The sequence below is a fragment of the Piliocolobus tephrosceles genome, chromosome 6 (assembly GCF_002776525.5).
Source record: "Piliocolobus tephrosceles isolate RC106 chromosome 6, ASM277652v3, whole genome shotgun sequence".
NCBI classification, from domain to species: Eukaryota; Metazoa; Chordata; class Mammalia; order Primates; family Cercopithecidae; genus Piliocolobus; species Piliocolobus tephrosceles.
Window position 1 is genome coordinate 124,282,733 of NC_045439.1, and position 14,568 is coordinate 124,297,300.

Below are 14,568 nucleotides of genomic sequence, written 5' to 3' on the forward strand. Positions count from 1 at the left end.
TTTTTGTATTTTTAGTAGAGACGGGGTTTCACCATGTTAGCCAGGATGGTCTCGATCTCCTGACCTCGTGATCCGCCCGTCTCGGCCTCCCAAAGTGCTGGGATTACAGGCTTGAGCCACCGCGCCCGGCCCTTTGTCGCTCTTTCTTCCCTCCTCCTCTCCCCTTCCTCCTTCTCCTCTTCTTCCTTCTTTCTTTTCTCCCTCTCCTTCCATCTCCTCCTTTTCCTCTCCCTCTCCTTCTACTGCCTGGCTACATAGAATGGTAGTTTCTGTGTATGGAAAGCAGGTGACTTCACAAGCCACTCTCCTCTCCGCCTGCTTCCTTTGGCTTCTTGTTACTACTGTTACATTATCATGCAACATGTGGAACAGTATGGATATGTCTATAACAACTAATTGTCCTTTCGCAAAAAAGAAGGGCAGCTACTAAGTGTTGCGAACTCAAAAAGGTAGTGGACTATGTGCTCTTGTGAGGCTAGTAAAATTTTGGAACTGCCTAATTAAATCTCTACATTTTACAAATGAGAGAACAGGTTCAGGGGAGTTATAACTTTCTCAAGGTCACATAGGTTGTTTGTGTAAAACTTTAATTCCCTCTGCCTACCATTCTATACCGGATATAGCCCCCTAGAACACGGCCTTCATAAAGGCAGGAACCATGTCTGTCTTATTAACTAATGTTTCTCCAATGCTTACTATAGCTAAAAATATCTCCTAAATTAGAAATAAACTATACTTAAGTTTCTCAAGCTGGAATATACCCATGGTACATGAAATCATGGGGGAAAAACAGGTATAGTTTTCATGAGATAGGTATTTCAGATTTGTTTGTCTTGAAGATGAGTTTATGTCTTGTAATAATTTAAACGTTTACTTTTAAATTAATTCATACTGTGAAATGAATGGTATATTTTTGTAAATTTTAAAAATAAAATACGTATACATCAAAGCCATTGTGTGTCCAAAGAGAACGTTTGACCTCTACCCCAGGGAGTGGAGTGTTTCCCAGATCTTCCCATGTTTATAGGTAAGCTAGACATCCAGTTTTTAATGTGATATCTGTTTTCTTTTAATGTTAAAAACTCAGGTTTCTAAAAACTTGTGTGGAGCAAAAGAAATAAAAATCCCTGTCCCTGAGCACCTGTTGTAATATCCAAGGCAAATGTATGTTTAGACAGGAAGTAGACACTGGACACACCATCCGGGTTCTGGTTGCCATAGCAGTTGTAATTCTGGCCCTAACCACTTTTCAGCTTCAAACTGGCCAGAACTCAAAGGGGAAAGGGTGAAGGCAAGATATTCAATAGGTTAGGACCAATTCCCACCTTACACATCTCTCTTCGCAGGCAGCCTCTAAATGAAAGCAAAATACTTAGATACTTTTAAAATATCATAATTATGTCACAAAAAGAGAGGAGCCAGAGAAAGGAAATTTGAGGAACATTTCACATCTATTCTGATGTATAAGAGGTTGCTGGTATGATTATGGAAAGAAGTCTAAATTTAATTTTTCTACCTCATTTAGTAATGATACCATTATTAAAAAAAATCAATGGAAGGCATTTCTATTACACTTAGATTAAAGCATTCTACATAATAATTAATGCATAAATGTATGAATCATTCCGAAAACTTAACAGCTTATGAATGGAATCATCCATTTAGTCTGAAGATAATTGGATAGTTTCCCACCCTCAATAAAACCAACACGAGATTAATATATTTTGTTTTTGCACTTTTTGTTGCATAATTCTATATATGATATAAAAATATGTGCTATATATTCTGTCTCAATCTATTCTAAAGAACAGAAGACACCCATGCTTCTAATAAATGATATGTCTGATATATCTAGACATTGTACATGAATTGAACTCAGGTTTCCTTGCCAAACCACCTGTGCTGACACAGCCCCAACTTGCTTCTTCCTGTCTGTGACGGAGTCTCTCCCCAGAAGCCCTGTCTCTTGTTGAGGTTTTTGTAGGGCTCCCACCAACACCCATCTCACTGTGGCTTCATTCAGAGCACAGAAGTATACTGCTGAGTCCACGACTTGTGAGGCTGTGATGGTGAGGTTGAAGGAACTGGTGGATTTCTGGAAGTTCGAAGAATACCGACCATTTATTTCATTTTGCTCATTAAAAGAGTTCTGGCGAATAAGGAAAACCAATTTTCCACTTGGTGGTTGCTTGTACCAGAATAAGTAATAAGTAGCATCACGGGTTTCATACACACAGTCCAAGGTCACATCCTCCTTCTCCACCACAGAAATTTCAGTCTGAGCTTGAGTTACCTTCTGAGCCATGCAGGATCCTGTGGAAAAGAGGAAAAATAGACTGATTCCTTATTTGCAACACTGGGGATAAAATGGATTAAGTGGCTTAGGACTTAGTGCTCTGATTTCATTGCCCATTACCCCTTCTTTCTAAGCCCCATTAGACTACAAAGATCTGCCTCCCTCCACATCCTTCTGAGCTAACAGGAGTCTGAGTTCTGTGCTGGTGGTCCTGCTTACCAATACAGATGGAGGTTATGACTGCCCTCAGCAGGCTGGCAGTCAGCATGTTCATAGCTCTTCCCCTGAATGATATGTTCTGTGCTCCGTCTAAAATCCAGATCTTAATTCTCCACCTTGCACTCAAGAGGTACTAGCAAAGTTACTGGGCTGTGTGAGGCTTCTGCCTTTTACAGGAAGTATGGTTAACAGATATATGACGAGTTTGACTCTGCCATGTCACATGCTTCTTGTATAGATGGAAGATCCTAGACTGTCCTAAGTACCAATTTTGTCTCAATATAACTTACTGGACTATAAATATACAGTGGTAAAATTGAATCATGATTAGTTAATTCATCTTTGGTGGAAAATGTGAGACTTACAATTTATTATGAGCTATAGTGAATACATGGGATGATATAATTATGCACCTTTTGGTCTTACATATGTCTTTTTCTTCAGCTAGAATCAAAGTGCTAACTAACCACACAAGAGTTTTCACTTTCTAGCAGGAAGGTAAAACTTTTAGTCCCAATCTTTGTTACTACTTTGCCAGTCACGGAATCCAGCAAAGGTTACGTAAGAAATAGTTTATTGTTAATAAATGATTTTATATCGTAACTCTTGAGTCACCAAATCTGTTCAGTGTTTGCCATGTCAAGTAACAGCAGAGAAAAATACATACATGTTTATTTGCACATATATTTGTGTGTGTGTGTAAATAAAAATAAATTCCAAAAATTCTATTCACTGCTCAAATGCAGGAGTTTCTGTTATAACTCAATATGTGTGCTCCTGAAAATGCCCCTGCTATTCCAATCCTCACACATTAATTGTGGTGGAGATTAGGATAGGAAAAATACCAAAAATATATAATTTATAACCAGAGCATTATCAAAAATCATAGGAATCCTATTAAAATACCAGCAGAGTTCAATCTCCACTGGCTTTTATCCCTTGCATCACAGTCATTAAACTCTTTGCAGTGTTAAATATTGGGACTTATGTTTCACCCCTTAGATACAGGTTCATAAGAGGTCCTATATTTACAATAAGACTGGGTTCATCAAAGTTTTGTGTTATTATTCTTCATTAAAAATATATTTTATTTGATTTATGGCTAGGGTAAGAAAAGAATGTGGGTGAGTGCTAGTGGGCACACATTTTCTTTGTGAGGTGGTGAAGATATTCTGGAATTAGATCACAATAATGATTTATAACTGTGAATATACTAAAACCACTGAATTGCAGACTTAAAAGGATGAAGTTTAAGGTATGCGAATTGTATCTCAATAGAGCTGTTTTTTTAAATGATAGAAGTGAAAATACTCATATTAATGATAGCTAAAGTGATTCTAATGCTGCCGTGGAAAAGAGGACTGGGGGTTAGGGAACCTCCCAGTATCAGGATAAGCTAAGACTATTATAATATTTCAGTCTTAAAGAAGATGATCTCTATGGAACCCCAAATGCAGATTTACCATGAAGTATATTAGGCTTTGATTTTAGAGCCCCTTTCTACCCCAGAACCTAGAAACTTAAATTTATAATTTAATTTTCTTTTTCTTAAAGAGCGCCCCAGAAATCAAAGAAAAAACTTTGGGCTCTGCAAAACCTGTACCTTTTTATATGTAAAATTCACAGGATCATGCAGGATAGAAAAAGGACAAACAAGTCTCACAGAACTCCGAATATTAGGAAAAATTTCTCGTGGTGAGCTACATCCCTGAGAGTTTCGGTGAGGGGCCCACATTTCTGTTTTATGCTCTTTGATGTAGAGAAATATGAGATTATTTTCTCCATTTGGGGTCCCAGTGAACAAAACTCCATGTTCATTTACTTCTTTTTTATAAACAGTCTTTCTTGGCTGCTAAATTTGATGCAATTTAGAAGGATCATGGGCATAAATGCAATGATAAAAATGTTAGTTACCAAGTTAAAGTAATGTCCCAAATCCAGAATTTCTCGTAACACAGATCCTCAAGTCAAAAATCCAGGTCATGATTTAGTGTTACAACAAACAGCTGCCAGGCCAACAGGATCAGTGTGGAGGGGTGTAAACAGTGTGGGCAAGACATGCCATGGATGCAGCCTTTACTGACTGGGCTGTTCTGAAACCACAGTGCTGATAACACAAGGAAAGCCTCTCATCAGCACACTCTCCTCAGAGAACTTACGCAGGTAGCAGAATTTCTAAGCAACCACAAGAGAAGGAAAAGTCAAGGGAAGAGAGGATAAATGCCACAGTCCCTGGAGATGGAGTTTCTGCAGGTGAAACTCAGCAAGACGAACAATCTTGGTCTCAATTATAAACACAAGGGAGTAGATTCAAGGTGATCATTAGTCCATGAACTGTTCTCCCTTAGAGTTTTTATTAAAAGGTTATGAAGTATTTCAGCATAGACCAACTGAACTGTCACATAGCAAAGTTAATGTCACTTCTCAGAAATGTATGCCGTCTGAGGGGAAGAAGACACATCTGGACTGAGGACAGAAGCATTTCTAGAAAACAGAGCTTAGGTTCTGCTTTAGACTGGTCCTCCCCCAATTCCTCTGTGTGGTGTAATGTAAAATCTCCATGGCTTCTTGGCACCAAAGAATCAGAGCTGGAATTACTTTCAGGAAGGCTCCAGCATAGAACCCTGGAAAATAATGCCCCCTCCCAAAGTGACTCACACCCAGGCCCCACCTGCGGCCCCCGGGGTTTATGCTGGGCTCTCGCTGCAGTCCCTCCCACTGTGTCTCTCAGAACGCAGTAGTACACCGCAGAGTCTGACAGCTGCACCGAGGGTTTCTCCAGATGAAAGGAACTGTCACTCTTGACATGACTGGCCTGAAAACCTCTGCTGTCCGTCTCCTGGTTTTCTGAACTTTTCAGGAGGAGCTCAGGCTCTTTGTTTAGATATTGGACATACCAGAACATAAAAGCTGAATAGCTGGCCTGATAAGTGCAGTTTAATGTCAGAGCTGCCCTCTCAGGGAGGGTAACTGGACCTTCTGTCTGGGTCACCGAGTCTCCATTGGTCCTTCCTAAAAAAAGGAAAGACTTTATTATACTGGCAATAGACAGTATGGTCTCCAGTTTGGAAGGGTTAAAGGTCATCCTAAAGCTAAGGAATAGAACATCTCAGAAGTTCTGAGTAAACATTACTCACTGATTATCAACAAGATCACAAGTCCCGAGCAGGAAGCAGACAGCATGGCTGGCTGAGAAGCAGTAGAAGGTTTTGTTGAGAGATACCCAAACCGAGAGATATATTTCTTTATGTTGTTGATTCTTTGGCAGAATCTTCTACAAAATCTTGACTCACGTGTTAAGGAGGGCAAACTGCTCTACAAATCAGTCCACAGGCGGAACAAAGAGATGTACGCAGGAAGGAAAGATGAAATTTGTGTCAAACCACAAGCTGAAGGGAGCAGCGCCCTCTTGCGGCTCCTCTCTGTCCCTGAAGTCTCCTCTGAGTCTCGGAATGTTGTTCACTTTCACCCTGGGGTGCGGCTTAATGGGCAGACATAGAAGGAAAACGGTGTCCGAGGTGAAGGGTGGTGGGACTCAAGGAAGGAGCATCAAACACTCTGCTGAATTCACCGTGTGGGTGAGTCCTGTCAACTTCTTCAAGGCGCAGAGCAATATGACTCCTCTAAATCTCCCCAGTCTCAGCATCTAATGTGTTCACAAGCGGTAATTTAGTTTTAGGGGTCTTAGGATATCTTGAGAATATAGATAAAGAAAAAAAAAAGTGAGATTTATTCTTAGTATATTTCCCACTGGTCCCCGGAAACCAGGGGGTGAGCACTTCTGCTTAGAATGTCCTTCCTTCTCCCCACTCCGCTTCACTTGGACGATTCCTGTTCATTCTTTGAAACCAGTGCATCACCTCCATGTGGAAACATTCTCCCAACTCTCTAGCTAAGTTAGTGCTCTCCTTTTTTCCCACCATACTTTCTGTCCTTATCACATCATGTTAGAATCATTTCTGTCCTGTTTCTCAAGCCGCACTTGGTGCTCCTGAGATCAGAAGTTGAATCCTGTTACTATCAGCAGCCCTTTTCCTAGGCCCTTAGCTCATAGGAAATGCTAAAAAAAAAAAAAAAAAAAAAAAAAAACCCTTAAAATTGGTGAAAAAAATGAATGAATGGCTGTGTCTGGTAGGCAAAATTATCTTTGATGAAGGACAGTCTGTGGAAAGATGTGTCTTAGGCCCCTGGCATGACTGACTTCATTTAGGAGTAGATCCAGGACCTGGTAGCAGGTGCCTTCCATGTTCTTCAAAATGGAGTAAGGTGCAGGTCATCTTAAAAGGGGCCGCTCTCATACTAACGTTTTTTTAATATTATGGTGCTTTCATATACCCAACAATAAAATTTGGTATCAACTTTTTAGGCTCATAGTTTTATACAATTACCAAATCAGGCAAAAAATGCAAACAAAATATAAAGTCGATAAAATTCAAATTAAAATATTAGTGTGAGAAATGATTTTTCACTGAAACTAAAGGGTTAGTGTAGGCTTATTAAAAGAAAGCTATGGATGTGTATAGTTGAATAACTGACTTGATTAAAGTTATTTGGAGCTTGATGTACTATTGTCTGAGTTATTATGATTAGTGATTACTAGGATTTTTTCTTCACTTTTCCTATTCAGAAATACTCAAGTCAGTCACCATTATACAATTTTATTATTTAATGAAGCACCCAAGAATTCAGCACTGAAAAAAATATGTTTTTTATTTACTGCTACTTTTGTGTCTATTGAATTGTATGTTGATACATACAAACAATGAATGTTTGCAATACATCCTCTTTCAATGGAAAGATGCAGGTTCTTGGGAGTTTGTGGCCCATCTGTAGTGCGATGTGATATACCTGTAGTGCTGTGTGCTATGTTCTATATCATAACCAAAATTTTCCAAAACCTTTTCACCATTTAAACAGCTGCAATGTCTTCATTTGTAGAGTATTATTATCCCACTTGCCCTTAATTTGGTAAAAATAACATAAATCAAAATCAAGAAGGTTATTCTATTGGCCATCTAGATGATTAGAAATATTCCTTTATTATGATGAGTTCATGTCCTTTGCAGGGACATGGATGAAGCTGAAAACCGTCATTCTGAGCAGACTATCACAAGGACAGAAAACCAAACACCGCATGCTCTCACTCACAGGTGGGAATTGAACAATGAGAACACTTGGAGACAGGGCAGGGAACATCACACACCAGGCCCTGTCATAGGGTGGGGGGCAGGGGGAGGGATAGCTTTAGGAGAAATGCCTAATGTAAATGATGAGTTAATGGGTGCAGCAAACCAACATGGCACATGTATACCTATGCAACAAACCTGCACGTTGTGCACATGTACCCTATAACTTAAAGTATAATAAAAAAAATTTAGAAATAAATAAAAAAGAAAATTTCCTTTATTATTTTATTTTGTCCTAATCACACAGAAAACTGCAAATCTAAAAATTCTCATTTAATTTCTAAACCTCAGGGATTGGTGAGCTTTTCTCTATAAAAGGACAAATAGTATATATTTCAGACTTTGAAATCATACACTCTCTGTTGCAAGTACTAAACTCTGCTGTTAAAGCATAGAAGCCATCATAAGCAATGTGTAAATAGATGGGCAGGCTATTTTGCAATAAAACTTTACAAAAACAGGTGGCAGGTTGTTTTGAATGCTAGGCCGTAGTTTTCTGACCCCCATTATACACCAACAATTTGTTCATACAATTCCAAATATCCATGGACTATATAGTTTGAAAAACTCAGCCTTATTTTCTTGTGTGTTCTTTCACAACAACATTATTGTAACTCTTAGAAGAGGCTTAAAATAAAGTATATTATTTAAATATATTATATTAGATTGATAGGAAGAAAGAAGAGGAAAAATTGATTATCTTAGTGCTTAAGGTACTTTGGTGTTATAGATCCAAGGCTGAGCTCACAGATAATGGTCCCTGCCCTTACAGAGCACATAGAGTAATAATAGAGACAATTATTAATCAGATAAAGAAATAAAAGGAGAAACTACACATTTAAAAAGGCAGAGGTCCACAATTCTAAGACAGCGTATTGAGCTTTCTTCTATTACTGAATTTTGAACAGATGTACAAGAACAAGTAGGCATTTACTGGGTTCTACTCTCAAGGGAAGAGAAAAGAAGTTTTTAAAAAGAGTAAGAATGTATCCTAAAGTTGCCTTGAGGGGGTTATATAAGATGAACAAAGTGCGTTAAAGAAATGTAGATAGGACCAGTATTGAAGAAAAAGATAAATTAGGAGCTTATTGTGGAAAGATACTGGAGAGGTATTAAGAGTCTAAATTATGCAGGGTTTTATAAATCACAGGAAGCAATTTTTTTTCTACTCTAAGAACCAGTGAGGACCCAGGTGGTTGACATGGTCAAATTTGCACTCTGAAAAGGTCACCCTCACTGTGTACAAAGCACTATATTGAGAAGTGATGGGGTCTGTCAAGTTTGCTAGGGGCAGAGGAGCAAGGGATTAGGGAGGATTTTAAATTTGGGTGTGGAGGTGAATTAGGTTAGAGAGGTTGTGATGTCTTCTGGAAAACTTGGTAGGCGGTACACTCAATAGAACTTGGAAATACATTGGATATGGTAATTCAAAAATAACTATGAACCAAAAATATTATGAGTCCTAATATGTCCTAAACTGAGGGTCTGGCAGAAACTACTAATTGTCTGTAAAATGTCCATTATCACCTATTTTTTTTACTAATAGAACCCAAATTTTGCTGTGAATAGAAACATGCTTAGATAATAATCCTGATATCCTAGCCTCCCTTGCAGATGGGAGGAGGTGGGAACACCGAACAGCACTCTAGTAAATGAGCATAAGGAGAAGCCATTGGGCAGAGCTTCTAGAAAACACTGACTCAGCCAGCATGTACATGTGCCCTTGACTTTCTCCTTCTTTCAGTCTAGAAGGTGTATACAGTGGAAGGATCTCTATCAGTCTCTTGAAAGTATAAAAACAAGAGTGATACATTAAGAGTGAAAAACAGTAAGCTAGAAAGACCCTGGTTCCTTTGTAACATGATGAAGGTACAGCACCAGCCCTGATTATTACAGAGCTCCTTTGTGTGGGAAAAAAAAACTCAATCTTGTTAAAAACATTATTGTTTGGATTTTTTAAATGTGAACCTGAGCCAGCCTCTTATGTATATAGAAGATATTCATTAAAAATTGAAATTCATCACTTTATCGGAGGCTGATTGAGTAAGTCAGAATTGAGCTTAATAGTCCAGATTTTCAAAGATGCTCTAGTGATTCTGGCACACCTAATAGTTATGGGTTTAGGTCTGACTTGTGGGAACCACTGCCCTATACAGCCTTTCCCTGCCTTCCCCCACTTTTCTCACCAAAGCGTGCACCTAAATACAAATGCTCTAATTTTCTCCACAAACACATTTTCGATACTATCTAAACTGTGTCAAGAAAACTATAGTCAGCATTTATTTCTCAGTAGGAGCAAGAATAAATAGCTGAAAAACTGTTTTGTATTTGATACTAAAAACACTACTTTCAAAACACAGCATTTTAGGACCTGGTAGTGGCAAACACCTGTCTCTCCTTTGGATGGGGAAAAGTTGTCACTTTCTTATAAATTCCCAATTTACCTAATAGAGACATTGAAGCTGGGGAATCATATGACTAACAAATGGTGAAATCAGATCCAGATATTTGTCACTGTCACTCCAAAGATTCAGATAATGGTCTGTCTTATTATGCAATGGTTTTACTCCTCAGCTCTAAAATGAAAAGCTTGGTTGAGAGTCCTAGGACCCCGTCCGATTCTAATGCCTAATGAATCTACTGCTTCTTATACAATTAGAGGAATGTAAGAGCCACCTAATGCATCTTAAAGACCCACTGACATCTTGGGAGGGCTGCACAAAGGACAAATGAGACCTTCTAAAACTGAGCAGCCTTTCTCTTCTTCCTCCTCTTCCACAAGTGCCCAGTGACTGTTTTTTTTTTTCTAATAAAATTAGGGATTAAGTAATATTTTGGGCTCATTGATCCAAATCCTTTATTTCGAGTGAGGAAATTGAAGGCTGCTACACTGACAATGTCCCTATGTAGCCAGGATTAGCAGAACTGAGCCTGGTATTTCCATTTCCTGTTCCAAATTTCATGCCTTTCCCCCTAGTCCAAGATGCTTTTTAAAAAATCATGAATCTGAAAGGGTTCTCCTTTTACTTTGCCAACTGTTTGTAGATACTTCTTCACTGAAAGACATAACCACCAGTTCTGCCCACTGTTAGGGGTTCTAAGAAGCTGCTTTGGCAGGGTTTGTGTAGAGGCTGCAGGTTCCTGGGGAACACTGTGCATCCGTAGCACAGAAGTAAGAAGCAGTGTCTGCTGCCCGGGACGCCGTGATCAACAAGGAACTGCTTTTCTTGGAAGTGTCAAGAGTGACTCTTAATCTTCCACTACTTTTCTCTCTTTCATTTGAACGTATCAAAATTAGCTGTACAAGGCTTCTACCTGAATCTTGTCTATACCACTGTAAATTGTTTATACTAGTTTTGTAACTGCAGTTCATGGTGGCATTTTCACCCTCCTGGATGCTCAAGGCCTGAGGATCCTCTTCTCCTTGTTGACTGTTCACCCCTAGGCAGAAACACAGGTCCGGGACCAGGAGTCACTCATTGCATTTTCAAATTACATTTCCAAATTAATAAGAACACTTTACCCCTCAGTCCTGTGGGCTCTAAAGTTTGGTCTTGCCATTCCCATCACCAAAAACCCCAACTCACTGGCCAATTGAAGGCATAGAATCACCAATGACACTCGCAGGAGAGTTTCCATTCTTCTTCCTTATTGAAATCACAGAAGACCTGAAATGGAGCCAGGCTCCTTAGTCACAGGTGAGCTCTCTTGACTGGATGAATCTCTAGTCCTTCTGTCCCCTAGTCTCAGGTTCCTACCTAGCCAGTCAGAGGCAAGCTCAGTGCTTTGCTTTCAACGCAGACAGGCTGATTTAAAGCCAAGTTAGTCTGAGAAGAAGGAGGCACTGCCCTCTTGTGACGGCAACATCATCCTGCTGCTGGAATGTACTCTGGCACGGCAATGCAAGTTCAGAGCTGACTCAGAAGAAATTATAAAGCTATTCCAGTCTCTGCCTTTATTGAATTCTAGTTCTAACTTAGAATAGGACAGATGTATTTCAATTCAGGTAAGAACTCAACTACGAAAGTTGGTGCTCAATATTTGCAGACTACCTGTGAGAAGCACTGTTAAATTCCCTGTAGTTACTATGACCTCTGATCATGTACCTATGAGCTTCCTTTAAAAAATTTTTCCTGGAATGATATTATATACAAGTCAGGGTTTTTATTGATGGGCAACAGAAATGGACTCTGCCTGAATTAAGCAGAAAAGGAATAAATTAATGAATACTGGATTTGCCTCAGAATCTCCAATAGGGTCAGAGAATTGAACTCAAAAGCTATAAAGTCAGCAGCAGTACAGAAAATCACCCTGGAGAACCACTCCTCTGAGTATCCCACTGGCTCCTTTCCTGAGCTCCAGATACTGCATGTAGTTTATTCAAGACTGTTCATGCAGGACAATGTATGTAGCTACAATTCCACTGCCTTGTAGCTCTGTAAACTCTCATGTCCATCTTGTTGTAATTACCACCACTCTCAAAAAGCAAATTCTTACTTTTTCCTTTTTTTTTTTTTTTTTTTTGCACAAGTAACTCCTGAGGGAAAGTTAGAGAACAGTTCATCTAACTGTTGGAGCCCAAGCCATGTGCCCACATCAAGCCATGTGCCCACATCAAGCCATGTGCCCACATCAAGCCTAACCAGAAGACAGGTTATGAGTGTACTGTATTAGTTTACCAGGGCTCCCATAACAAAGTATCACAGACTGCATGGCTTAAACCACAAACATCTATTTTCTCATGATTTTAGGGACTACAAGTTCAAGGTCAAAGTGCTGGCAGGTTTAGTTTCTTTTGAGGCCTTTCTCCATGACTCATAGATGGTTGCCTTCTTGTTGTGTCTTCACATGGTCATCCCTTTGCCTGTGCTGTCTGTCCTAATTTCCTCTTAAGGATACCAGTCTTACTGAATTAGGGGTTACACTCAGGACCACCTTTTAACTTTACCTCTAAAAGTTCTGTCTCCAAATACAGTCACGTTCTGAGGTACTGGGGGTTAGGGCATCTACATACACATTTTGTGGAAACACAATTCAGCCTACAGCAATGAACACCTACAAGTTTTAGTTTCTATGGCAGGAGGCAGGCAGGTCCAGGAAAAGAGGAAGTTTTGTAGTCAGGCCATCCAAGTCAGGTTTACATCTATCAATTCAGTAGCTGTTTCTGTCTTCTGTGCCTACATTCTCTTGGCTATACAACATGGATCATGAGTAAATAATAATACTACTTCTCAGAGCTGTTGAAGGTTAATGATGAGATCATAAAATGTCATTTAGCGCAGTGCCTGCCATTCATTAGTGACTGAAAAATTATTATTGTTGTAAGAAAATGGGCCCTGATGCAGAGCAGTGAAAAAGAATAGCAAGAATCTTCTAGAGTATTTTATAAATGTTCTCAAAAATTGATTTTAAGATATTTTGTGTGTAAATGTATATACACAAATGTATATACACAAATGTATATAGAGGGAGAGATGGGAAAGAGAAGAGATGAAAACAGAGAAGGAAAAAAGAAATGAAGAGAAGAAGAGATTGCTGGCTGGAGCAATATGTAGATTGGAGAGTTCCAGGAGATAAGTCTAGAAGAACGGTCTGGGTCAAATGACTGCCAAAGTAAATCTGTATGTATTTCTGTGCGAAATGAAGACATATGAAAGCTTTTTGAGCAATGAGCCAGTGTTATTTAACAAACTGAGATTTTAATGTGTCTGCTCTCTTCCAGATAATTTTGAAAAAGTCTGTGAGGAAATTTAGAATAGTAGTTACAAGATGTACCCTGGTTCTAAAAAATTAAATGATGTGTCTAATGTCTCACAATGAGGAGGTCAAGAATATAGCACTTTTAATATTTGTATGTATTTAGCTGTATCTGCAAAAAGTAACCAGAAATATTGCTGGCCTCTTGAGAAAACTATGAGACAGAGGTGAAACTGTGAAGTAGAATAAAACTATTTTTACAATAGTGCTGATATTATTTGAATCTTTCACTCTGTTGACATTTACACTGATGGAGCAAATGCAGTTGCTGGCATTTTAAAACAGGGAAAATACATGAACCCAAAATGTTCTAGTAGTCATTGTACGTAATTATTACCACCACACTAGTGAGAGAAAAATATTTTACTGAAGAATGTCCTAGATGTAGAAGCAAAAATTTTTAAATTACCCTTGAGACTACAGCTTTTTAATATTCTGTGTGATGACATAGCACATATGCATAAAGCTCATCTGGGGTGTACTAACACAGTGGTGTCTTGAGAGTGGAAGGCACTGGAGCATTGTGTGAGTTGTAAGCTAAATTAGCTGTTTTTCATAGAACTTTTTTTTTACTTGAAGGCATGCATGACAGAACAGCAGATTTGGGTAGTTGGAAGATATGTTCTTGAAAATGATAAAGTGTGGGCCTACCATTTTGAGGAAAACAACGAATAGTGGTTGTTGCCAATGATAATATTTGAGCTTCCAAGTGAAAATTAGAATTTTGGAAAATTTGCATCCACTACCATTGGCTTCACGGCTTCCCAATTCTTAGTGGTTTTGCTGATAAGATTGGGGGTGATAGTAAATAAAGCAATTTTTGAACTACAGTCCTGTAGTTGTTTTGAAATTATTATAAATCCATGGGAAGTTTCCAAAATAGTTTATAGAACCCTGTGTACTCTTCACATAGCCTCTTTCAGTGGTGGTATCTTATGTAACTGAAATGCAGTATAAATACCAGGAAATTGACATTGTTCAAATTCCACTAACTAGACTACAGATATTACTCAATTTTCACCATTTTCCTGCTTTTCTCTCTGTGTGTGCATGCATACATATGTGTGGTTCTTGATTTTATCTCATATAACCACCAACATAATAAAGATT

At 38.8% G+C, this 14,568-nt stretch overlaps 4 gene segments (V, D, J or C); all 4 read right to left on the minus strand.

The window, feature by feature from the left end:
- LOC111554726 overlaps positions 1-5,866 on the minus strand; it is a 522,394-nt gene extending 516,528 nt beyond the window's left edge. The window contains 2 exon segments of the V gene segment in view: positions 5,239-5,527; positions 5,653-5,866. Of these exon segments, the coding sequence occupies positions 5,239-5,527; positions 5,653-5,698 (335 nt within the window).
- The window catches only part of LOC111554712, a 729,812-nt gene that overhangs the window by 544,153 nt on the left and 171,091 nt on the right, over positions 1-14,568 (minus strand).
- Positions 1-14,568, minus strand: part of LOC111554720 — a 687,176-nt gene that overhangs the window by 517,851 nt on the left and 154,757 nt on the right.
- LOC111554718 overlaps positions 1-14,568 on the minus strand; it is a 654,935-nt gene that overhangs the window by 512,885 nt on the left and 127,482 nt on the right.